The 25,253-nt window shown below is 53.3% G+C and overlaps 2 protein-coding genes across 5 annotated transcripts in view; one reads left to right on the top strand and one right to left on the bottom strand.

Moving 5' to 3' along the window:
• The window catches only part of NOC2L (NOC2 like nucleolar associated transcriptional repressor), a 43,770-nt gene extending 41,618 nt beyond the window's left edge, over positions 1 to 2,152 (bottom strand). Inside the window, exons 1-4 of one of the 2 annotated variants that reach the window (XM_062604001.1) lie at positions 2,019 to 2,152; positions 1,661 to 1,831; positions 728 to 899; positions 167 to 283 (exon numbers count right to left, since the gene is read on the bottom strand). In XM_062604001.1, coding sequence (XP_062459985.1) covers positions 167 to 283; positions 728 to 899; positions 1,661 to 1,831; positions 2,019 to 2,038 — 480 coding nt within the window. In that variant the 5' untranslated portion in view covers positions 2,039 to 2,152. The remainder of the gene's footprint in view (positions 1 to 166; positions 284 to 727; positions 900 to 1,660; positions 1,832 to 2,018) is intronic. The other variant, XM_062603995.1, reaches the window with a different exon arrangement.
• A 25-nt stretch (positions 2,153 to 2,177) lies between these two features.
• KLHL17 (kelch like family member 17) lies at positions 2,178 to 22,708 on the top strand. Of its 3 annotated transcripts, XM_062604041.1 has the most exons (13): positions 2,358 to 2,412; positions 4,449 to 5,360; positions 11,348 to 11,589; positions 12,234 to 12,355; positions 12,744 to 12,965; positions 13,902 to 14,018; positions 14,645 to 14,858; positions 14,940 to 15,084; positions 15,717 to 15,884; positions 16,254 to 16,342; positions 17,319 to 17,392; positions 18,396 to 18,577; positions 19,219 to 22,708. In XM_062604041.1, the coding sequence occupies exons 3-13, from the start codon at positions 11,379 to 11,381 to the stop codon at positions 19,445 to 19,447; spliced, it is 1,773 nt and encodes a 590-aa protein (XP_062460025.1). In that variant the 5' UTR covers positions 2,358 to 2,412; positions 4,449 to 5,360; positions 11,348 to 11,378; the 3' UTR covers positions 19,448 to 22,708. The 3 variants fall into 3 exon arrangements, with proteins under 3 accessions (XP_062460019.1, XP_062460036.1, XP_062460025.1); XM_062604035.1 differs by lacking the exon at positions 4,449 to 5,360 and having other exon boundaries at positions 2,178 to 2,412; XM_062604052.1 differs by lacking the exons at positions 4,449 to 5,360; positions 12,744 to 12,965 and having other exon boundaries at positions 2,178 to 2,412.
• Positions 22,709 to 25,253: the final 2,545 nt, after the last annotated feature.

Here is a 25,253-nt window from a genome sequence, read left to right as displayed (position 1 = left end):
ACACTGCAAAGGGAAGTCATGCTGAGGTCATTAGAGGTCTAGGAATAAGACCTACATAAGGACATACATTTTCTCTATGGGCTTTTGTGAAACATTAACAAATAGAGTTTGGTCCTTTAGAGGCAGCAACATGTGTGGAAGAGTGTTTAAAGAGCTCCCTGCTCACCTCTGCAGCTCTTTTCCAGTCTTCAACCATTTTCAAGCTCACAGAGATAAAAGAAGCTCTTTTCCGTTTGACTTTTGCCTGTTGTTCGTCACCTTCATCTTCTTCATCACTCGCTACCTAGAGAAGTTAACAGCAAAACAGAGAAGACTTACACATTTCTGGCAGCACCTCTTCTACTGAGTAGCTCCTGAAGAGGAAGGCAGCAGTGGGGCTTATTCATGATGTTATCGGCACTTTTTGTAAGGCAGTAATGAAATTAGAGCTCTGCTACATAAACACAATAACATAAAAATGGAGGAGAAACCATACCACTTAAGGCAAAACAAACCCTCATTGGGAAAGGTGACACAAAGCAAAAGCCAGAGGGAAAACACACTCTAAGGCTCTGCTTTGACCACCATTAAACTCCTCCTGCACACCTGCAGATGATCATTGAGGAAGCTCCACCCCAGCCCTCTGTGCCCTTATAAGCCTAAATATAGTTCAGCCTTGCACTGAACTTCAACTATTTAACAAGTAATTGAAACACTTGGTTTCAGCACTCCAAACAGGGCCTAATACCTCCAGTTTATCAGGTGGTACATGCAGCCTCTCCTCCTCCTCATCCGAGCTGTCTGAGGCATCAAAATTCAGCAAGGTGTGATCATTTTCCTCCAAGAACTTATAAAATTCAGGATCTCTGTCCTTCAGCCGGGAGAGCTGGTCTTTGTGTTCAGATGCTTTTCCCTTCTTCCTGGTGGATAACAATTGACAGGCATTTATTCACTGCTCACACTTCTGCTGACAGAGGAACAAGCAACTCCTGGCCACTAAAGCACACCTGGGGCTGGTCTGAGTGCTGATTAGGGCTGTGCCACAGCTCTGTATCCCTGCTCCAGAGGACTTGTGAAAGGTTATTTTAATGCAGCACTAAACTATTGATAAAAAGTATACTGAGATAAGGATCACAGGGCATGAAAACAGAACATCAATTCTCAATTTCCCTGAATTACTCTCTAGGCTTTATAAAGGTATTGCCAGAGAAACCTGACAAATGAAAGCTTCATAAAATCCAACCCAGCATTAAAATATTGCTTTGGCTTCCGATGGTGCTCATCACTGCTTAAGAACTACTTCTTCATTTTGTATCTTGCAGACACCCCAAAGTCCTTTGGTTAGAGCAAATACACACAAACCGGGGAAAACTAAAGTCAGCTTTGACCGAATCCAATATACCCTGTGAAAGATTAAAAGCCCATATAAGCGTTTCTTCACTGCAGTTACTGAACTGACCCAGGTACAACAGAAAACCTATCTTGTATCCCGCAACCCCACCATGGTCACTGCCCTTTTAACCCCCCCTTGCCCCAGAACCAGCCCATTCTATGGTAGATAGCATGAGCTCCCTGCTTAGAAACGAGGCAACACCGAAAGCGCACCCAGCCGAGCAGCCGATGAAGGCGCTGGGCTGCACCGCACCGCGCCTCGCCTCGCCCCGCAGCAGCGCGCCCTCACCTCGGAGCCGGCCGGGCCTCCCGCGCCGGCCTCGCCTTCCCATTTAGCCGCCGCTCCGCCACAGCCCCTTTGCCGGGCCTGGCTTCCTCCTCCTCCTCCTCCCAGGCACCGTCAGGCTCCGACTCGGAACCGGCAGCGAGGAACTCATCCAGGCTCAGCTCCGCCAGGCTCCTGAGGGAAGAAGGGAACTCAGAAGGCCTGCCCGCTCAGAGCGGCCCTAGCGCGGGGATGAAGAGCCCCCGACAGGCCTCACTGGTGCCGGAGCACCCTATAAAGCTCCCCCCCGGTGCCGCAGCACCCTATGGAGCATCCCATATCCCCGCGGCCGCCCCGGGCCAGCCCTCCCGCCTTCCCTCACCTCTTCCCGGCCGCCGCCATGCCTCCCGCCCGGCTCCAACGCGGCCGCCGCTTCCGCTCCCAGCACGCCCCGCAGAGGGGCGGGGCGATCGAGCTGGCCACGCCCCCTTCGCACCCTAGCCACGCCCCTCACCGGGCTGTCCTAGCAGGGCCGGTGCTGCGGGACCCCCGCTTCTGCGGAGCCACGGGTTCGATTCCCCCCTGGTACCGCTCCGCGGCGGGGGTTATTCCGGGTGAAGGAGGAAGCCGCGGGGCCGCCTTGTCCCGAGGAGGAGCCGTGTTCCTGCCCGCCCCTTGTCTCCCCGCCCCGTCTCCCCGCCGCGGGGCCGGCGGTGCGGGAATAGCGGTGCCCCACAACAGCATCCCGCGGGCCGGGCCGTCACCGAGCCGGAGCTGTGAGTATCACCGGGCATGGCGAGGGAGAGGAGGAGGAGGGAGCGGCAGAGCCGGACCCGGCGGGAGCGCTGGGATCCGTGGGGATAGCGGGGGGCCGGCAGGAGAAGGAGGAGGATGCCCCCGAAGGAGGGATGCTCAGGGCGCAACTTTGCCTACCGGGTACCAGAGCAGCCACCGACGCTGTTTCCGAGCCGCTGCCGCTCTGTATCCCGGCATCAGTCCATGGCCAAGCCCGGCAGCGCATCTGTGCCAAGCGTGTTCTCCTTCCCTGTCCTCTGCCAAGTCGTGGAGCGATCCCTTCCGTATGGGAATAAGCCGCAGCGACACGCTGGGGCCCAGGGGAAAGCCGTTCTGGCCGGTGTGGCTTTGCCTGCGCTCCGTGGAAGCACACGGGGTGTTTGGTACCGCTGGCTGTGGAGGGATGAAGGGCAGAGGGAGAAACGTTGCCTCAGGTTATGTGGTAACCTGGGGGGACAAGCAGGAGGGAGGATATCTGGCCTCTGCAGTGACTTAAGGCAGGAAGCTCTCCTTGAGCTAGAGCATCCCTGTTCATGGAGGTGGTCCTGTGAGCAGGCAGCCGGTTGGGTTCTGCCTCCCTCTCCAAGGAATGAGGCTCTGGGACCTCAGCTTCTCCACAGGAAGGAAGGAACGCAATGGTCCCTGTGTGCCAGGACACAGCCACCGACCCATCCGGCTTCTGTGCCAAGCCAGGAAACTGCAGGAGCAGCAGCCTTGCTTTGATGGGGTCTCTTTGTAAAGGGAGCCCAATCCTCTTTGACTTCAAGGGCTGCTGTCCCATCAGCGCTGTCTTGGGGTGCTGGAGACCACAGAGAGGGAGGTTTGTTCTGGAGTGATTCAGCAGCATGTGGATATTCGGGTGCTTGTGCCCCTGACAGCAGTAGGCTGATACAGGTCACTTGTTGCCCCTAAGACAGGGCCACCTGAAATGAGCTTCAGAGGGCTCCTGCCCCTTTCCAGCACGGATGGGACATGAGGCACGTTTAAGGATAGGAGGAGGGACGGGGCCTTAGCGACAGCTTTGGGATGTCTTTGTGCTAGTGTTTGGCACCAGGAGGTGATGGTTTCGTTTGCAGCTCAGTAACACTTCAATGTAGTTTTGCAATGTACTACAATGCCTTTTGGTTGTGCTCACTACAGCCAAGCAAACATCCGTGGAATCTCTCCCATCTGCATCCTGAGTTTCTCTCCTGACCCATGCACATCTGATAGAAATACTATTCAGTGTGGTAGTGAGTAAGATTCGTTGGGATTTTGGATGTCAAAATGAGTTTCCTTCCTGAGAACTGATTCATGAATCACAGCAAACAGCACCTAAATCAGAGCAGACCAGAAGCTGGCAGACGTAACAGTCACTTGTCTCTTGGCTTGGCAGTCCGGAATCCACATGGAATGGCTCCTTAGCACCTTGGGTAGCAAGGATGATCCCTAATGCTTTCTGTCAGCTGCATTTCAGGCTCAGCCGCTCAAAGAAGTCTCAGTGCTGGCTTCTGTATTGTCTCAGGTGCTGGAGCCTTGCCTCCAAACCCTTAGGCAAGCTGGATTTGGTGGGCTTGGTCCTCTTGAGGGTCTTCGTCCTTTCCACCTGGCCTGCTGGAGCTGGCTGCAAACCACATTGCCTTCTATAAGGGATGTGAGTCAGGATCAAGGATTCAAGCTCCTTCAGTTGCAATTCCCAGTGTACCAGCAAACTTAAGGCCATTAATATCACATGCTCCTCATAGCTCAGTCTTCATGTATGTGCCCTGTGCTGCTGCCTATGATGTGAGGGGATTCTCTGCTTACATGGTCTGGTGCTTACATGGTCTGGTACCTCCATGCTGCCAACCCATACCATGGCTGGGGCTGGCAGGAGGCTTTGTCTGTAAGTGATGTGGCCCATGAGGTCCCTGTGAAAGGGATGCAGGTGATGGCATCACCGGTGACCTGGTTTGGAGACTCAGTGCACCCCAGGGCAGCAGTGAAAGATTTGCTCACTGCAGCCAAAAGACCCAAGTGCCTTTTCCTTCTTTCCTAGTGTCCCGTCATGGACTCAGCTTCCCCTTTAGAAGCCAAGTCCTGAGTCTCCTCGCTCTCATCTGACGTCAGGGCATTGCTGACTGGTAACAACCATTCTGAACTGGCCCATTGCCATCTACTACCAGTGTCACCTTGCACAGCAGACAGGTAAAGGGCACAGTCCCTCTCTGAATAGCTGCTGGCCAAGGATGTTGCAGACAGGAACTCCTGGGCAAGAGTAGGAGCCAGGAATACTGAGATACTCTTCTATGGGCTGCCTCCAGTGACCTGAGTGCTCTCAGCTTGTCTGGTTACCTGTTTGAGTAAGGGGAGATGGGGACGGAGATGCCTGGAGGGGGGTCAGGGGTACCACAGTGATGGGTAGTGCAGCTGAAGCTGTTAACTATCACCCTGCTGCCTGGAGAGACTTGCATGATGCTTACATGTAGAGGTTTGGCACTGCTTGTGCTATAAAATAGCACTGGATGCGACAGTAGCTCCTCCCCTGTGTCTGTGGGGGACACTGGGAAGGGGGAATTAGGACATGACCCACATTTCCTTGGCAAAGGGCTCCTTTCAGTTATATCTCGGTGTGCTTTGTGCTGGCCTGTGGGAGCTGCTGCCTAATCCCAGTGCTGCAGCACACTTCAAGGCATGGTTTCCATTCCTTGTTCCTCCCTAACCTGGGAATTAGGAGTCATAAATCTATTTGGGTCCTGACCCTTACAACCAATTACTTAGTGACCCAATTGTTAGCAGAGGTGCTTCTAAATTCCTCAAGCATCCCTGCCTGGAGCTGCTGCAATCCCCTGCCTGCGATGTATTGAAGGCAAAACCCTTTGAAGATGTCTGCAGGAAGAGCTGCAAAGTGTGCATGAGAGAGGGAGAAGATTGTGTACCCAGCAGGCTGGATACCCATTGTCTCTTCCAGGTATGAGAATATCCCAGGGCAGGCACTGATGCTCTGCCTTGTGCTCCCTCCTTTCCCATCTAAAGCCTTTCTGAGCTGGGTGATGGAGAGCAACTTGGAGCTGAGTTCCCAAACACAGCTCCCTGGGAGTGATGGGGAGAGAGGTTTTAATTAGAACAGACCTCCAGCCTTGTGCATGCACCAGAACCCATTGATGACAACCCACTGAGCTGCTGAAAGCCTCTGACGAGGTCAATGTGCTCAATGCCCTTCTTGCCTGAAGCCAGCACTCTGTGCTGTGGAGCTGGCAAGTGTGTGCAGCTTTATCCCGTCCTCCCCACCCCCTTGCTGCGGCTCCACATCCTCTCTGGCAGCTTGTCACTTCTCTGCAGATGTCTAGACAGGAGGATTCAGTGCGTGTCAGTTATGCCTCATGCATTAAAAGAAGCCAACCCGAACCCAACCGAGCAGTCCTGCAGACTCAGCACTGCTGCGGTGCCCTCAGAGCCCATTCCATGGACAGCAGCAGTATGTGTTGCCCTCCCATCCATAGCAGGGGGCTTGGGGAACAGAAAGCAGATGTGGTCAGGGCAGTGCTGGCAGCAGGAGGTGGTGCAGAGAAGTGTTTGGAGCTGAGATACGTGCTGCTAACGTCTCCTTGCAGCTCATCCCGTTGCGTTCTTGCGCTCATGTGTTCCTCCGTGTCCATCAGGAGCTGGCACAAGGTGTCCGAGTCCTCAATCTGGCTGTCGGAAGCTGCCAGCTTCCCAGTTCTGCCACCTGACCAGGAATGACAGCTCCTCCTGCCACATTTCCATCACTGTTTGCTGTCCTGACCTCTACGTAGGTGCAGCTGTCAATCAGCCATCACAGGAGTGATGGCTGGACCTGCAGCTCAGAGCATCTGGTTCTCTTGCTGGTCCTGAGCTATTAGTTCCCTCTGCTTCCTCACAGTCATTGGCTCTTTTAGGCTGAGCACACAATTAACCTTCTATTAACAAGAACGTGAGCTGCTGGAATTCCCTGGATGCAGGGAAAGTGTTACAGGGCCTGAGAAGGAACTGAACCTAAAGTGTTATATTGAGGGGATAGTTTTCTGTCTGTATCAGTGATGCTAATGGGACATGTCCTGGTGGGGATAGCAGCCTTGATTTACTGCTTGCTTTGCATCTGAGCCCTGGGCCTGGATGATTTCCAGCCCTGTTTCATTCTTATTGTGGGAAAGGAGCAGGAAAGATAGGAATGAATGTATTTTGTAACAGGCAGTGCCAGCCCTTTGAAAGAAGCAAGAATTTGGGCTACCCAAGTTGAAGGTATAGGGGCAGGTAGTGTCTATGTGCTGTAGCCTCTGGAAACAGCCCTGGTGTCCTAGACATGCTTACTGCAAGAGGATTACTGATGCAAAAATACTGCCAGTCATCTGGCAGCTTAAAGCTGCTCTTTAGACATGGACAGGGCTCAACAAAAGGGGTGGCTCAGCTGAATTAACTCCATGAGGGAACAGAGGTGGGAATCTGCAGGCCTGCATGTGCTCAGCTGCATCTCTGGATGCTGGGACTGTGTTAGTGCTCTTTACAGCAGCACAACAGCAGCTATTAGTGCCAGCTCAGCTGTTTGTGTCCCTTGACTGTTGCAGGGAGGAAAGAGCCTGCAGGAACACAGGAGAACATTCCCAGCCCTGCTCCCAGGAGGAAAGAAGCTGCTTGTGCTTCTTTCCCCCCCAGGCTGGTGCTGCCCTGAGCTTTAATGTGCATTTTGTATTGCATTCTTTGGGAGGATGCTGTATTGCAGGAGGCTGTTTAGTGGCTTGTGACCCCTTTCAGAGGGGTTGAATACAGGAATTCTGATTTCTGTTGTAAGGGAGATGGAGATGCACTTGGAAGCAGTGATTTCTGCCTGTGACTCCACTGTCAAGCTCCATTTTCCCCAAGGGTTCATGCTGTGCCTCTGGCCCAGGATGAGTTGTGCTGTGCTGTTGTGGAGCACAGCGCTTTGGCTTCACTGCTTAGAATGGAGCAGCCCCTTCCAGCCTAAGGACAGAGCCAGCAGTCTGCAGGGTTAAAAACAGGACTTGTGTTTGGAAGATGCACCACAACACCAAGGAAGGAGGGAAATGACTCCCTGATAGGGAAACTGGCAATGTGATGCCACCTTACTGACCCAATCTGTGCTGCCTTCTGCTCTGTTAGTGCCATGACACTGGTGAGTGCCAGAGAGGACTTCATGTCTTATCCTGAAGGTCTAATAGCAGCACTTCCATGGGAGATGCAGTGCTGTGCACAAACCAGGGCTTTGCAGCTGAAAAGAGGTATTGGGATAGGGATAGGGCACACGTGGAAGTGATGGATTTAAGCATGATTTCATGTCAGGCCTTAGGGCACCTCATGCTTTAGGTGCCATGGGTTAGTGGTGGCGTTGGCAGTGCTGCAGAATGGTTGAACTCAATGATCTTGAAGGTCTTTTCCAACCCAGCTGATTCCATGCTTTAGAGCAGAGGATATCACTTCTCCACAGCACAGACCTGTCCCTAACACCAGACCAGCTGCACAGGATGTGTCTTTGCGCTCTCTCCTGCCAGACACAAAACCTCCATGCAGGCTGTCAACAAAAAGCCATTCTCCAGGGCCTTCCTGGGGAAAGGGCAGGCTCAGCTTCTCCCTGGAGGATCCTCTGTTCCCTGTTTGTGCTTCTCAGCTAAAGCTGGTGTTTTGTGCGACGAGAACAGAGCTCCCTTTGGGCAGGGATCGTTTGCATTCATTACCAGAGCTGTTATGCACGGCCACGCTCTGTCGCATCGCAGCCAAACAAACGCCTTCCTCTTGTTGTCATAACCTAAGAGTTATTACAAGTCAGGCCCCGCATCCTTTACAGCTGATGCTCAACACGTGCTGCCTGCTCCACAAAAGTGGGCTTGTATTGACTGCAGCTCTGGACACTGCTTCACTGTCTCTTGTGGTCCAGGCACTGTTCCCATGAATTGTGTCTTAGTGATGCTCATAGACCTTCACTTCCTGGGAATGAAGTTTTAGAAGGAAAGAAGGAATATTGAGTACTGGCAGTGAGGGTGAGAGTTCAGGCTCAGGGAGCAGCACAAGCAGCAGTGGGGTGTCCCTTTTTTCCCCACTTATTATATTCTGATCCATTAAAGCCAAAGAGCTCTGGTGGGATTGCAGAGGAGAGGGAAGTAGGGTGAAGGGGCTGTACCCACTGCAAGCTCCATGCTAGCATTCCCTGTGCTTCAGGAGGGTGACATTTTCCCGTCAGGAAGGGATTGCTGAGGTTGTTGTGTAGCTGTAGCAATAAACTGTCAAGCAGGGCTGGTTCAGGCTGCAGGTGGGCCAGGTCGGGCTGTGCACTGTCCCCTGGTGCAGGGGTGCTCAAGAGCCCCATGGCATCTCCTTATGGCCTTGCTTGGTCACATCAAAGACCAAGTGACACTGTGGTGGTGTAGCTCAGGGTGCTGTGCATCAATGTGGGTGATGGAGAGCTCTTCAGAGTGCTGTGAGGTGCACAGCAGTGGCTGTGGGTGGAAAGGGAGTGAGCAATAGCTGGTCCCCTACCTCGTGGCTGTGGGAATCATTGCAAGGGAAGATAATGTCACCCTTGTCACTCTGCATTTGTACTTGCCCAGAGTTGTGCAATGACTCAGTAGCAGGGCTGGGAAGAGAGCCCAGCATTCCCGACCCTCTTTGGAAATGAGTTTGATCACTGTGATGCCAATGCTTCAGCTGCAGCAACCTTCAGTCTGCTGTGCCCTCTGTGTGTCTCCGCTGACTGTGTGTCACCCCAGCCAGGCCAGGGCAGCAAACCCTTCCTCACAAGTCTCCAGCAGCACAAGGAGAAGTTGTCCTGTCTTTTCCCAGTTCTTCTACTGCATCCTGCATCCTGGTCCTCTTGCTGCTGTGGAGCCGAGAGCTCCTATCCCTCACTATCAGGAGGGGAGATGCAAGTGCTCAGTTAGGGCTGGGGCATGACTTACATAGGGATGGGGAGAAGCATCCTCAGCAGTGTATTTAAGAGATAAACCAGCTCAAGCAGATCAAGAAAACCCTCAGCTTGCAGCCAGGGAGGGGAATAGGGCAAGAAAGCACCATCTGCTCTCTGCCACTAACCCAGGTCTGGGAAAGGATTAGCTAGAGATGCTAACAGTGATAAACCACCTTCGTGTGGGTCCCTCTCATCCAGCAGTGTGAATTAACACACTTGAGGGTGTGCTACAGCTTTCTGAGGGGTGTAGGAGAAGACCACTTAACTCATGGGCTATTCTTCCCTATGAAGGGCACACTGGCATCCCACTCATTACTGGAAAGCATCAACAGGCACTGCTTTTGTTGCGTGACCCTGAGTGTTCCCTGCTGCCAGGGGCATGAGGAATCACGCCAGATGATGCAGATAGCTGAGGGCATTGCAGGCTTCTCTCCTGCTCAGGAAAGATGTTTATTCATCTCCTTTCCTCCCCCAGCCTCTCATACGTGACACGATCGCTATTCAGACCCGAGCAGGAGGCTGCACAGCGTGGTGGGGCTCTATTTTTAGGCCCAGGATGGCTGGGGATGCGGAGGTGCTGTGAGGGATTCTCTCGCGGCAGGGATGCGCAGGCAGGCACCACGCAGCACGCGGCTCCTTGTTGTTCCTCCCCCTTCTTCCTCCTGCTGCTCAGTCATCCCCTTTCACTCTCCCACCTTTCCTTCAGTGCTGACACAGCCAAACGCCTCTCGGAACAGCACAGACGGTGTGGAAAGAGAAAACGTGCCTTTTTTGGGCAGGTTTTGTTCTATATGAGCTGATGGAGTTTATGTTCCCACTCCCTGTCCCAGGCTGATCAGGACTGTCCCACTCCGTGCTCAGAGGTGTGTGTGATAGCTCTGCATTGGGTCCCATCAGCATCTCTGGTCTTTGCTGACTGCCTCAAGCCAAAACTACTCCAAGTTCCAAGTTACCTCTTGAATGACAGCCAGGGATGCTTCCAGGGAGATGTAGGATGCTTTGCCCGTAGCGCAGACCAGGAGCAGTTCTGTTTGGTGCAGCCTTGAGGCTGGGGTTGGGCATGGCTGGGTAGAGGACAATGGAAATAAGTGGGGATGAAGATCTTAAAGTGTGTGTTTGCTGGTCCCTAACCAGCCACCTGGGAATACCCAGCAAGAGATGTTTGCTGGGCTGTAGCGATCACAACCAAAAGGCGTTGTAGCACATTGTAAAAGTACATTGAAGTGTTAGTGAGCTGCAAACCAAACCACCACCTCCTGGTGCCAAACACTAGCACACAGACATCCCAAACCTATTGTGGAGGCCCCATCCCTCCTCCTATCCTTACATGTGGCTCATGCCCTCAGACCATCCATGCTGGGAAGGGGCAGTGGTTTCTTGGGGCTCATTTCAGTTATCTTAGGGGCAGCAAGTGACCTGCATCAGCCTAGTGCACCTGAAGAGTCAGTTGGAAGTTGGAAGGGGACAGGCACCACTTAGACCTGTGGTCCATAACATCCCTCTTGCCTTTTAGGTTATGGGATTCCCTTTTGTTCAGGCTAAGGAGGGTTGTCATGTTTGCTATCTTTAGCGGTCTGATTAAGCTGTGTTTGATCAATGTAGGATTGGCATGCCTTGGTGAGACTTCTAAGATCAATGCTTCTGCTGCTGTTGCATGGAAGTGCACCTTGATAGGGAGACATGGAGCTGGTGCAACTTCAAGGCAAAGCAGTGTGAGTGTACCTGCTGTAGAGCAGTGCCCTTCTGAAGGCAGGTAAGGAGGATGGCAATCCAAAGATGGACAGGCACACCTGGGAAGCGATGAACAGAGGAGTCTCAGCATCACTTTGTGTCACTTGTGTTCCTCCAGGCACTGTCTCCTCCACATCCCTGGTTCATGAGCAGGGTGATGTCTGGCAGGGATTAGATAGGAGCTGTTCCTGTGCAAAGCCTTTGAGCAGTGATGACCATACTTTGGGACAACGGGAATTGCGTGGCGCTGTTCCTGCCTGGGTAATGCTTTGGTTTCCCCCCCTTGTCAGTGCTGGAGAGAAGGGAAAGCCACCCTCAGCCATGGAAGGGGGTGTGCAGCTCCTCAACCGCGATGGGCACAGCATCTCCCACAACTCCAAGCGGCACTACCACGACGCCTTCGTGTGCATGAACCGCATGCGGCAGCGCGGGCTGCTCTGCGACATCGTGCTCCACGTGGGCACCAAGGAGATCAAGGCCCACAAGGTGGTGCTGGCGTCGTGCAGCCCCTACTTCCACGCCATGTTCACAAGCAAGTAGTGTCCTCCTCTTCTCTTCCCCATGGCCAGGGCCTCCCCGCTCTTCCAGCCCTCTCTGGAAACCACTTCCCCTTTCTGACCTGCTCCCTATTCTCACTGCTTTACCTGATGGAAATATGGTGCCTCTACATCATCCCTGTGAGAAGTGCAGTAATGTTCTGGTTGGATATAAGGAAGAAGTTATTCACTGTAAGGGTGGTGAGACATTGGAACAGGCTGCCTGAAGGAGTGGTAAATGCTCCATCCCTAGCAGTGTTCAAGGCCAGGCTGGACAGAGCCTTGGGTGATGTGGTCTAGGGTGAGGCATGTCTGCCTGTGGCAGGGGGTTGGAACTGGATGATCTTAAGGTCTTTCCCAACCCAAACCATCCTATGATTCTATGAATATCCCTTATTTGACTCCCTTCCATGAAGCCTTTTGCCCACAACACCCTGCATGGGCATCTTGATGCCCATCATTCAGACATGGACCCAATTCCCTAGAGTATACAGCTAAGAGGTGGGCAGGAGACCTTCTAGAGCTGTGACGCTGGGTTGTAGAGGTGGATGTGACTTGTTCCACACGTGGTCAAGCCTTCCTCTGTGGAAACAACCCTGCTGTGGGCCTTTGTTCATGCCCAGTATCTGTGTTGCCCCAGATGAGATGAGCGAGAGCCGCCAGACGCATGTGACGCTGCACGACATTGACCCGCAGGCCCTGGAGCAGCTGGTGCAATACGCTTACACGGCTGAGATTGTGGTGGGCGAGGGGAACGTGCAGGTAGGAGCTTCCCCACACACCTCCCTCCTCCACAGAGCTGTGCTGTACAACACTTACCCCTTGGGGATGCACAACTCGTTCTGCGATGGTACCCACATTAGCAGTGGTCAGGGTGTTCATCTGCTTCCCTTGCCCACAGATGTGGCTCCTCAAAGCACTGTGCAACGGGCAGGTCTGAGCATCTCCCATTCTCCTGGCCCTATGGGGTGTCCTCAGCTGCCTTTTTCTTAGTCCTGTTGGAAACAAAGAGTGCTTTGTTCTTATCGTGCTTGTGTGCCTGAAGGGGTTCAGTAAACCTGCTCTGACATTGCCTTGCACTGAGATGAGGGTGAGAATGGTTTCCTTGCTCTGGAACCTCTCTTTTCCCCCTATTCTTTCCCACTGCCAGACACTTCTTCCTGCTGCCAGCCTGCTTCAGCTCAATGGTGTGCGGGATGCTTGCTGCAAGTTCCTGCTCAGCCAGCTCGACCCATCCAACTGCCTGGGCATCCGGGGCTTTGCTGACACTCACTCCTGCAGCGACCTCCTCAAGTCTGCACACAAGTATGTCCTCCAGCACTTCGTGGAGGTGTCCAAGACAGAGGAGTTCATGTTGCTGCCTCTTAAACAGGTGAGGTCCTCATGGGAGTGTGAAGGTATAGGAATCCTGCTCTATTCACACAGTCCATGTGCCAAAAGCCAAAGGAACCTGCACTGGGGGGACAGGGTTTGGTAGGGAATGAACCCATGTTCTGTGCTTTGGTCCAGTGGAGAGACAATAAACGGGAAGAGTGCTTAATGCCGTGTGAAATAGGGATGGGAGGTTAATTGCTGCCAGTGGTGCTTGCCACGTGAGCTCTGAGCACAGTGCCCTCTCTCAGAGGGCACAGTCCAAGGGATAAGTCCTTGCTGCCCTGCTCACATAGCTGTGATGTTTAATTCAGAGCTCAGCTAATGTTTCCTGCTGCTCTGCAAGTGGTGCCAGGGCAGCTCCTGGCTCATCACTGGCTGCAGGGTGCTGTGCCTTGGCCAGGAGGCATTCTCACTCCTTGTTTTGCATCATCTGACCTCTGTGGTCCCTCAGCAGGATACAGACATTTCCCTTTGTTCCCAGGGCAGTGGGGTGCGTGGCAGCCAGGGGAGGGTCGTATCTTGCCCCAGCTTCATAGTCCTCGGCCGGTGAAGCGAGTGTGCTGGGAACAGCCAGGGCACCTGGCTCTATCCCATGGAATACTGAAGGGACACGTGCAAGCGGAGTCATCTGCCTGATCTCACTGATGCTGATTGGAAGTGTCAGGCACTGCAGCAGCTTCAGACACAGAATGGTGGGGATGAGCCAAGGAGGATGATCCAGGGCAGAGCTGTCTCCACACCAGCGAGGAGAGGCACAGCTCCTGGTTTGGGGGACCTGGTTACTGTTTGGATCCTATGAGGGAGAGTAGATGTGCCCCCTCAACCACCAGCATCTGCAGGAGGCAGGAGCTCTGCCTCTCCTTGCTACCTGTGTGTGAATGGGTCCTTTCCTCCCAAATCACACCAGCTAACACTTGCCCTTTGCACCCTGCAGGTGCTGGACCTCATATCTAGTGACAGCCTCAATGTGCCATCGGAGGAGGAGGTGTACCGGGCTGTGCTCAGCTGGGTCAAACACGATGTGGACAGCAGAAGACAGCATGTCCCTAGGGTGAGTGTGCTAGGGAAGGTGGCCTGGTTCCATTGACCAGCTCTGAGTGCCTGGGCTGGGTGGATACATGGCTGGAAGAAGCTGTAGGGTGGACAGAGGGCAGGGATAACAGGTCCCTACTAAACCACTTCCAGTCCAGGTGATGCCGAGACAGTTCAGTCTCCCAGAGGGGATGCCCTGTGTGATCCCTGCCTTGCACACATGGAGCTGTGGGGAGCCCTGCCTGCAGCCTGTCCCCCCTGCTTTGCTGGTTGTGTGTGCTTAGACATCCTTCCTGAGGGCAATGCAGCAACATGGGGTATGTTGGTCAGTGGGGAGCAGTGTTTGGGCTCTGTTATCTGTAGCATGGATGCTAGAAGAGGATGTGGCTACTGGTAGAGGGGAGGGTTGGGATCTATTGGGTCTATCGGATGTGTCATGGCCAGGTTGAGGACTCCTGGCTCTGCAGAGTTGTTAAGACTGAATTGCTCCATGTGCTGTGGTGCCCTTCATCACAAGTGAGCAGGACGGCACCCCCAGGTCAGTCAGCCTTGCCAGGGTCCCTGCGGTTTGTATGGAAGACATAGGAGCAGCACTGGAGGAACCCTTCCCACCTTGCCAACGGCGTGTGATTCCTCCCTTCCCAGCTTATGAAGTGCGTGCGGCTGCCCCTGCTGAGCCGGGACTTCCTCATGAGCAACGTGGACACGGAGCTGCTGGTGCGGCACCACTCGGAGTGCAAGGACCTGCTCATTGAAGCCCTCAAGTACCACCTCATGCCGGAGCAGAGAGGGGTCCTGAGCAACAGCAGGACGAGGCCGCGGCGCTGCGAGGGGGCCAGCACCGTGCTCTTTGCTGTGGGTAAGACCCTCTCATGTTCATGCAAGCCCCTTCCCGTGGTGTCTGCACTGCTGTTTGCTCTGTTCACCATCCCGTGTGCAGGCGGAGGGAGCCTGTTTGCCATCCATGGGGATTGTGAGGCTTATGACACGCGGACGGACCGGTGGCACATGGTGGCCTCCATGTCAACGCGCAGGGCCAGGGTTGGAGTTGCTGCCATCGGGAACAAGCTGTATGCTGTCGGCGGGTAAGGAGGGGCTGGGAGCAGGGCTGGCCTCTGGATAGAATCATAGAATCCCAGCATGGTTTGGGTTGAAGGGATCTTAAAGCTCCTCCAACCCCCTGTCACGGGCAGGGACACCTTCCACTAGAGCAGCTTGCTCCAAGCCCTTGTGTCCAACCTGGCCTTGAACACTGCCAGGAATGGGGCAGCCACAGCTTCTCTGGGCACCCTGTGCCAGCGCCTCAGCACCCTCACAGTAAAAAGCTTCCTTATATCTAACCTGAACTTCCCCTGTTTAAGCTTAAACCCATCACCCCTTGTCCTGTCGCTACAGTCCCTGATGAAGAGTCCCTGTCCAGCATCCTTGTAGCCCCCTTCAGACACTGGAAGCTGCTCTGAGGTCTCCACGCAGTTTCTCTTCTCCAGGCTGAACAGCATTCCCTGGGTTATCCACTGCAGGAGGTTTGCGCTTTCAGCACATCCTTTGATGCGCTTTTCCTTAAGGAAGCTGGGGAAGGGGTAGAGAGCAGGACTAGTGATAAGGACTCACCAAGCAGTGCTGTCCAGGCTCTCAGTTGGCTCTATAGCTGTAGGACCAGCCCACAGCTTCATCTGCTTCCCACTTCTTACATGTTCTCCTTATTTCCTCCCTGCAGCTACGATGGCACCTCTGATTTAGCCACAGTGGAGTCCTATGATCCCGTCACCAATTCCTGGCAACCCGAGGTGTCCATGGGCACCAGAAGGAGCTGCCTGGGTGTAGCAGCACTTCATGGGCTTCTCTATGCTGCTGGGGGGTACGACGGGGCCTCATGTCTGAACAGGTAGGGGAGTGCCTTGCTGCAGGCTCCTCCACTGCTCTTGCATGCACTGTCCTTGGCACTGGGTGCGTGGGGAGCCCACAGGGTCAGCTCCTGAGAGATGGACTGGCCCCAAGAGTCGATGTCTTGTAACCCAGCTGTGTGTTCCAGCGTCTTTGGCCCAGGCAAAGCTTCTTCAGGGGGGGAAACCCCACCTTGTAGCCCTCTGCCACAACAGAATACAGCCTTTGTCAGTTCTTCCCTTCATTTCCCCCCTCTATTCCCAAGCTTTCCTTTGGGAGCTGCCCCTGAGGGCTTGTGTCAAAGAGCTTTGAGCTCTTTGGGCTTTGCCAGTGTCCCACCTTTGTGTTCCTGTGTCCCTGCCTGCTGCAGCGCAGAGCGGTACGACCCTCTGACAGGCACCTGGACATCCATCGCTGCCATGAGCACCAGGAGACGCTACGTCCGGGTGGCAACGCTAGGTGGGTGATGGCATTCCAGCTTCCGGGCATGCTCTCTCTGGGGGTTCCCTTCCATGTTCTTCTGTTCTAGTTCCTGCCCCTTCTTCCTAGCTTGTGAATCCAGTGTCCAGCCATTCCTCTACCATATCCCCAGTCCTCAGTGTCCCTAGTAACTGGGTTTCATCACATCCTGGAGGCAACTCCTGAAGGGACCCACAACTTGTTCCTCAGCTCCTTTGTGCCCCTTCTACTTTGGAGCAAGAGGGCTGGCTGTGGATGGTCACCCATCCATAGGAAGGAAGAGAAACCCTTACTACCACTCCATTATGAAAGCAGAACAGTCCTTTTACTGATGATCCAAACACTACCAGGGGTGTCACAACATCAGGTGCAATGCTGTGATGTCTTCAGACTCCACTGAATGAGTTCTGTCCTTAAGGAGGATGCAGTGTGAGAACTGGCCACCTCATTGTCTAATACAGCTATGGGATTAATGCAAGTACCACATTCCATCCTAGCAGGACTGCACCTCCCTGGGGATGCCAGGGTACCACGCTGCTCCCCACCATCCCAACAAGTCCTCTGTGGTGTCCCAGTGTCCCTGTGGTGCTTCTCCTCTGCCCTGTTCTCTGATTTCAGCTGTCATTGCTGACTCAGAGGTTCCCTCCCCTCCATCACCCGTTCATGCTCTCTGCCTGCCACAGCCATTAGTCCTGATCCCCTGCTCCAGCTAAAAATAGCCCATTGCTCCCTTAGGGAGCACTTGCAGCTCCCATATTGAGGAAGGTCAGTAAGCAGCATGTGAGGCAAGCTTTGGGAAGCTTGTGGTGTGGCAAAGGAACTGCCTGATGGGTATTTCACAGTGCTCCAAGCTGCAAGGGGATGGGGGGCTCTGCTGACAGGAGCTTGGTATGGTGGCTTAGCTGGTACCTACATGGGTACCATGGGCAAGGGTTGTGGGAGGCTGACTCCTGTGCATGTGTGACTCCTCTTGCAGAAGGCAACCTCTATGCTGTTGGGGGATATGACAGCTCATCCCACTTAGCCACAGTAGAAAAGTACGAGCCCCAGGTAAGCACAAGAGGGAACATGCCTGATAACCCTTTATCTTCTCCCCTCTTTGAGTGCCTGAAAGGGCCCTACAGAAAGCTGAGGGCTACACAAGTTGCTTAAGAACTTAGCAGCCTTTGAGGGATCAGGTATGTGTGGTCTCTAAGCTGTAGTTTAAGATGTTGGACTTGATCTTAAAGGTCTTTTCCAACCTAGCTGATTGTCTGATTCTATGTGACCACTTCCTAGCACAGTATTGCAGCTGCAGTGAAGCAGAAGGTGTGCCCACATGAGCCTGTGCAGCGCAGACCTGCCACCATGTATGACTATGAATTAGAGTGGGTATCACATCCCTTCCCAGCTCTTCTGCCTGGGCAGAGTATCCAGGGTGCAAGCCAGAGCTCATCCATCTGAGCTCTGAGATTCCCAAGTTTCCAACCACCAGAACACTCTCTATCCCCATTACCTGTAGGCCGGCTCTTGCAGAACAGTTCTTGGACATGCCCTGAGTTGTTTCCCGCTTCCAGCTGAGGTCCTTGCACATCCACAGTGGGATTGTGGCAGACTGGGAACATGTGTTGGTCCTGGGGTCTCCCAGCTGTGTTAGAGCAGGCTGGATCACTGCAGAAAGATCAGAGAGAGGGGTTTTGTGAGCTGTAAAGCCACAGTGGTGACTTATGCACATTTGAGATGGATACAGCTCAGCCTTGGGCTGGGTTCAGCTGCGACCTGAACAGGATGCTATGATTCTATGACCTGCCTGGTGGCCCAGCAAGGAGATGTCTGTGCTCGTGCCCCTGGGATGGCAGGACTCCTGCCTGCCCTCCTGTGCCTTCCCAAAGCCAGTCAGCAGAGGTCTCTCCTGGGACAGCTCTTTAGGGGAGAGCTGGAAGTGAGCGGGATCCCCCTAGAAGTCTTTCAGGAGAGCACCGTTATGTCGGGAGTGTGTGGTTAGAGCAGGACTGATACCATAGGGATACATGGAAAACGACTTGTCCATCTCGCAAACCTCCCCTCTTCCCAGATCAACACTTGGACACCCATTGCCAACATGCTGAGCCGCCGGAGCAGCGCCGGGGTGGCCGTGCTGGAGGGGATGCTCTATGTGGCTGGTGGCAACGATGGGACCAGCTGCCTTAACTCTGTGGAGCGCTACAACCCCAAAACCAACACGTGGGAGAGCGTGGCACCCATGAACATCCGCAGGTAAGGAGCCTGGCTTGGCACTTCAAACCATGAAGCGCAGGCGATGCCCAAGGCTTGGTTAGTGCTGCCATTGGCTCTGTGCTGCACAAGGGCAGCCCGCAGTCCCTGCTGCACTGTGAAAGACCAAGGTGTATGTGCCAGGAGGGCAGAGCAGGGACATTCTGCAGAGGCCAGTCTGGCCACAAAGAACCAGGTGGTATATAGCTGGGCAATGCCATGTAGGAGGTGTTGCTGGGCTGCAGGAGAGTTTAAGGCTTGGAAGGCCAAGGATTTTAGGCTCCTAAGGCTTGTTATTTATAGAAGCACAGAATGGTTTTGGTTGGAAAGGACCTTAAGATCATCCACTTCCAACCCCCTGCCATAGGCAAGGACACCTTCCACTAGAGCAGGTTGCTCCAAAGTGGCCCTGAAATTCAGAGGTGGCACTTCTCCAGTGGGAGTGAAGGGGAAGATCTGAGTCTCTATATTGTGCTTTGCTGCTGATGGCCCGTTTGAGCCCCAATAGTTCATTTTCACTGGGCATTTGAGGCTGTGCACTCGCCTTGTGGGGTTGCAGAGCTCTGACCATCCGAGGTGCTAATCTCCTCGACACCCCATATACACCACATTCAAGCCTGTTGGTCTCTGCATGGTCATTCCAGGAGCACCCATGACCTGGTGGCCATGGATGGGTGGCTGTACGCTGTAGGTGGCAATGACGGGAGCTCCAGCCTCAACTCCATCGAGAAGTACAACCCCCGTACCAACAAGTGGGTAGCAGCCTCGTGCATGTTCACACGCCGGAGCAGCGTAGGGGTGGCTGTGCTGGAACTCCTCAACTTCCCACCCCCTTCCTCGCCCACCCTGTCGGTGTCTTCGACGAGCCTTTGACAAAGAATCAGGACCTACCTTACCTCAAGGGGACAGGGGTGCGTGGTGGAGCTCTAGGCTCACCCCACGCGGCAGCCGGTCGCTGTAAGGAGGAGAGCGAAGGGACCGGCCTCCAGCCCCAGCATTCCTTGAACCCTGGAGCCATCCCTGTTCTCAGTGCACACATCGGATCAGCACTACCACAGCAGTTAGAAATGTGCTTCCTGGACGAGCACCCTCCTTGTAGAGGGCAAGAAGAGAGGATGCTCTCTGCTCCGTTCAGACTCATCTCACCGCTCACCCAAAGGGGGTATATTTTCTTTGGGGAGGGGGAACTTAAAACCATTGCTGCTTCTTGGATTCCCGTGATCCAGCCGGTGCCACATGGATGAGCACAGCCAGCCTTGGAGGCTTCCAGGAGTCCTGTGGGGTGGCAGAGGTGGGCAGCACCCAAGGACACGGCTGAGTGTGCAACTGCTCCTCTGAATGTCACTGTAGCCTAACTCTTTAACCAAGCCTATCGTGCACTGTTAAAAGACTCTGAGGCCACTGTATGGTTCTCAATGGTGTCTAATTGATGCCTTAAAACACACAAAACAGAAGAAGCCCAGCTTAAGGGACAGAGCCCGGAGGAGGTGAGGTTTGGAGACAGGACTGGATGCAGCATCCTGAGCCCTCCGGTGTTGCCATGCTCAGCTGGTCCCACCTCATTCACCAAGATCCCAACCGACCATTGCTCCCCAGCCAGGTGGACGAGTTGAGGGACCCTATTGCCATCCGTGCTGCTGCTGTCCCAGGTTCCAGTGACTGTGTGGCTGCCTGCTCTGTGCACATGGTCCTGGTTCAGCTTGGGAATGGGTCGGCCTGTTTGCTGTTCCCCTCTCTGCAAAGCAGGTGCTGGGTTTAGGGGAAGGTATCGGTTCTCTTCTAAATGAGGAGGATTTCCTGGCATTACTTTGGGGTGTTAATATTTTGCCTTTTTTATTATTTGAATTGCTAATATTTTAATTTTTAATGACTTCACATCCCTTTATTTTTGACACTCCTGCAATTCCCCATCCCATCTGCTTTTAGGGATGCAATTACTTTCCTCACTCGTGGAAGAGATGATGACTGTGTTCTGGAAGACGTTCTCTGTAGATGTATGGGTTTGTATGTGCATGTGTGAGATACTGTGACAACAGCATGAAAGGGACCATTTGCAATTAGCAACTCGCTGGCAATTAAGCAACCACTTTAATTAGCTAAAGGTTGAGCAAATCAGTTCTGTAAGTTAATAAGACCCACGCAGTAAGACCCACCTATGCCATGAAACCTCTTGGGTGGTGTTTTCAATGCGTATACTCTAGGGTGTGTGTGTGAGCCTTGAGCTCAGATGTGTTATCAGGTGTCCTTCACGTTAAGAGAGGAATGACTCAACCACTGGTACCTCAACAGTGTTCAAATGTAGCATTGGAAATACGGTCTAACTGTTCAGAACTAATTCCTTTACCCTTCTTTTATTCCCTGCTCCTTCTCATCTCTCACTTACAGTTTGTATTTCACTTGTGGTGGTGTTTGTTGGCCTGAACATTCAAGGGGCTTTTAAGAGATCTCTTTTCTTTGGGGTGAAAGGAGAGTTTGAGATGAGACAGGGACTCCCCAACTTCAGACCATGCTTATGGTGATCTGCTTTCTCCTTGGCCAGGCGCCTGCATGTTTTACAAGCCCACTTACAGTGCCTCACATTGGACCCCTGAAATTACCAGCAGCTTCTGGAAATCTGGGCTGCTTCTCCCCCAGCCTCTCCCCAAGGACACTGTAGTGCAGATGTCCAGGCTCTGCTCATGCAGGTTGTCCCTTGGTCAACGCGGTCACTTGAATCTGCTTTGTTGGAAGTAATGGTGAAATGGGTGAAGTCTGCACTGCTGCCTGCATGAGGTCTGTTATAGAAACATAGAATGGTTTGGGTTGGAAAAGACCTGAAGATCATCCAGTTCCAGCCCCCTGCCATGGGCAGGGACACCTCACACTAAACCATGTCACCCAAGACTCCATCCAACCTGGCCTTGAACACCTTTCCATCCCACTCCTATAAGCAACATCAGGATTCTAGCCTTCTGCTGGACCAGCCCATGCAAGATGCACCTGGCTTAGGGTCCTGTTTGAACAGGATCACCCTAAAAGCCCCACGGCTGTGTCAGAAGTGAAGGACGCTGAGGTTCTGCTGAGACCTCTGTGTGACGAATGGTGGAAGGAGAGCAGAGCCCAGGCAGCCTGCTGAAGGGCTGATTTCAGCTAAGTTGTTGTTCTAGTGATGGTTCACATCTGGCCAGCTGTGGCTGTTCACATGAATGGGGCCTGCTGCCTTAGGGGGGCAGCAGGCAGGCAAAACTGGAGGGGAAGCAAGCAATGGAGGAGGCTGAGGAGAAGTTCTGTGCCATGAGCCCTTGGCCTCAGTTGTAATCTTTAGCAATTTACACCACCACTGGTGTGCAATGCTGCCCTGCCTCGAGGATCAGGGAAACAGGCAGTGTGGCTCCTGTCGCCCCATCACTTGGGTCCTGAGCAATATCACCACTGAGCCTGTTCTGCAGGAACCTGGAGCAGAGGGAGCTTTTTGTGTCTGTGATGTTCTAACTATGCAGGTGCTCACTGCTTTCTTGTGAAAGAGAAAGAAGGAAGGAAAGGGCAAAAGAGTTCCCCAGCAGCTTGCGGGGGTCCGGAGCACCCTGACCCACACTGTGTGGACACGAGGTGTCAGCATCTACCCTGGGTGATCCCAGGGTGGACTTGCTTCTGGTGCTGCACATCCCTCGCTGAGGAGGAGGCCTCGGAGGGGATGTGTGTCTGTGTCTGTCTGTCTGTAACACCCTATCTGAGGGGAGGAGAACTGTCAACTGTGCGTGGCTTCTCTGCCAGTTTTAGTTAGTGATGTCTCACCCAACATGTTACTTGTGCAATTCCCTACGTGAGCTTTTCCCAGTGGAGGAGCATCCCCCAGTGGGCAGCTCTGGGGCTGTGTGTGTTGATGTGGTTCACCCAGGGACCCCGGTGTCAGTCTGCAAGGCCAGGCAGGAGCCCTTGCCCCAGTGTGCAGGGAGAGGGTTCCTTGGCCTTACCGATGGGCAGACCCGGTTTACTCCATGTCAATCCGTTGTCACTTTGATTTCTCTGTAAGTTATCTGACTTATTTATGTGGAACTCTGTTTCTCTGAAGTTTTTGCACTACATGGGGTTGGGGAGGGGATATAAGCAATAGAAGCCAACGTGTACAATAAAGATGTTTTCTTGAATACCGGATCCTGCCTCTTGCATCCTTCCTTTTCACTTCCCCGTGGGGCAGGGAGATGCTCTCTGTGTTCCCATGTGCAGAGGAGGGGAAGGAGCCCCAGGCAGAGGATGGACATGGCAGACTGCGAGCATCTGAGCAGCCACTGATGGGAGAGGTCTCATTTGCTTGGGTACAGCCACTCCAGGCTTCGAGGTCTGAAGAGCAGGGACGGGCACCCTTCTGCAGGCCAGGTTGGTCTGGCATTAGTAGAAGGAACTGCTGTGCTACAGGTGAGCAGCTCATAGCTCAAGTCCTGGTCCTGCACTCATCTGGAGGTCACTGTCCTGAGGACAAGGTGCTTTGTATTCCCAGCAAGGATGCTGTGCTGGGACAAAGATGCTTATGGTGTTAGAGACCACTGGGGAAAGCCCAGCCTAATGCATAGGGGCTTTAGGGGCACACTGATTTATACGCCCTAGGATTCCCACTCTCCAGTGCTGTTGACAGCTTTCCCCCACACTGGAACTGAAAAGCAGAAGGAAAGCATCCTCCTTTACCTCCAGCTGCCAAATGTCTCTTGCCTGGGGGCCAGCATAGCTGGTTGGCCTGGTTCAGCAGCAGATCAGATCCGCCTTCCCTTGCTGCTGCCTGAGAAGGGGGGAAATACTACCCCCATTCACCGTGGAGGGAGTGCAGGGGGTGAAAAGAGCAATGAGAAGCTGCATGGCAACACCCCATGGGGCCCCAGAGGGAACTTTCCCACGCGTGTGTGCTGCACTCCCTGCAGTTAAGCCGCGATGCTGCCCGGTCGGCACGCCAGGCTTGGCCATCGCCACCCGTGTCCTCTTTCTTGCTGCTCTCTAGGCTCTTGCTTCTGTTTCAGGCTGCTATAAATAACTATCCTGCTGTAAAAGTCTGTCTAAAGGCTGCAGCCACCCGGTTGAGGCCCTCCTGGAAGCAGAGCAATGAGGGGCTGGGAGAGCTGTTTACCCAGCACACGGAGAACAGGACTTGCCCTCAACCACTGGTCACATCGGTGCTACCAGCCATGGTCATGTCACTGGTGTCCCAGTGATAAAAGGATGCATATTTGCAGGTCTATTGCATATTTACTCTCTCCTGCTGCAATAACAGCAGGAAAGAGGCAGTTACATCACTAGTTTGAGCTGTGAGGTTGTACGTAGGACAAACACGTTAGGAACAGCACATTTCTGGTCACAGTGCTGACCGTGTTAGCCATGGGTCTTAATGGGACTCATGTTTTTCCTGAAGCAAACACAGTTGTTGCTGTTCACGGCGAGGTTTGGGCTGCGCCAGGAGGTGCTGGGCTGTGGGTTTGCTGGTGGATTGGTGTCTCACAGCTGTGCAGGGAGGACAGAGCTTGCTGAAGCCCCCTGCCATCAAAATCATGGCGAGGGGCCCTCCAGAGGGGTGTCTGACTCTGGATTATGAAGGTTAATGGACTATGCAACAGAAAGGGAATGTTATGGCGTGTCCGTTATCAGCAGCTCTCTCTAGGCAAGTGTTGCCTGCCTGTACAGTTATCTGCTGGGGGATATGTGGACTTTGTCAGAGCAAGGTGACTTCCGTTCCAAGTCAAGGTGGATGCTAATAGAGTCGAACACACCCGTTTTGTCCAAGACCTCACACAGCAAATCTCTGAGTCAAATGCTTCATCCTTTGTTGAAGAAGCATCCCAGTCCTCTGGGAGTTGTTCAGGTAAGAAGGAACCTTTCCTGCTAATAAAGCAGGAAACTTGGGCTCCAGGTTCAGCTTGGCTCCTAGCCTCACTTTCTGTGCATCTCTTCCTGTTGTCTCTTGGCTGTCACAGGTCTGCTCCCCATGCAGATTCTACACCCACATCCCTGTAGCCTCTCTGCTCCCATAGCAAGATGGAGCTGCTGGGCTGTCACTAGGGACAAACCCTGCTTCCTGGAGCAGGATAGGAATGCTCTTCCCAAGGAATATTCCCCCTTAAGAGTTGCTATTGACTCTTGCTGACTGGTCAGTCTGTAAGAGATCTATGGATCTTACGGTCTTTGTGCCTCGGAGTCTCCCTAGCTCCATAGATGTGTCACATCATGTGCTTTGGAGTCATCCCTTAGATCAGCACTGTTTCTATTAACTAAACCTGATGTTTTTCAACTGCAATTCAATTACTTGGACAAGATCTAATTTCCGTAGCCCCAAGTTGATTTGTATGAACTTAGATTCTCCTCCTTTAATTCTTGAAGTGAATCAAACTCTCTAACAGCTCTTACATCATTTTCCTAGGGGTCAGTGGCACTGACAAACCCATAACTACCAGGATTCTTTATCCATTGAAATCTCAGCATCCCCATTAACTTAAGCAATTTCTTCCTGAATTCCATGGTCCTGCAAGACTTTGGTACAAGATCTTTGTTCTTTGGGTCTTGTAAACCACTTTGACATGAATTCTCTGAACCTTCTGATCTAAGTTTCCTGTTCACTTTCCAGCAGCCACCCGCAGTCCCATGGAATGAAAAGGAGTTTGTCATTTCCTATGACTATGCTGCCTGCGTTTATTCTAAGCTATAAAACAGGAATAGTTGT

The sequence above is a fragment of the Pezoporus occidentalis genome, unplaced genomic scaffold, assembly GCF_034315485.1.
Source record: "Pezoporus occidentalis ecotype Australia unplaced genomic scaffold, CSIRO_AGI_Poc_V1 ctg119, whole genome shotgun sequence".
NCBI classification, from domain to species: domain Eukaryota; kingdom Metazoa; phylum Chordata; class Aves; order Psittaciformes; family Psittacidae; genus Pezoporus; species Pezoporus occidentalis.
This window is presented reverse-complemented; position numbering and strand designations above follow the sequence as displayed.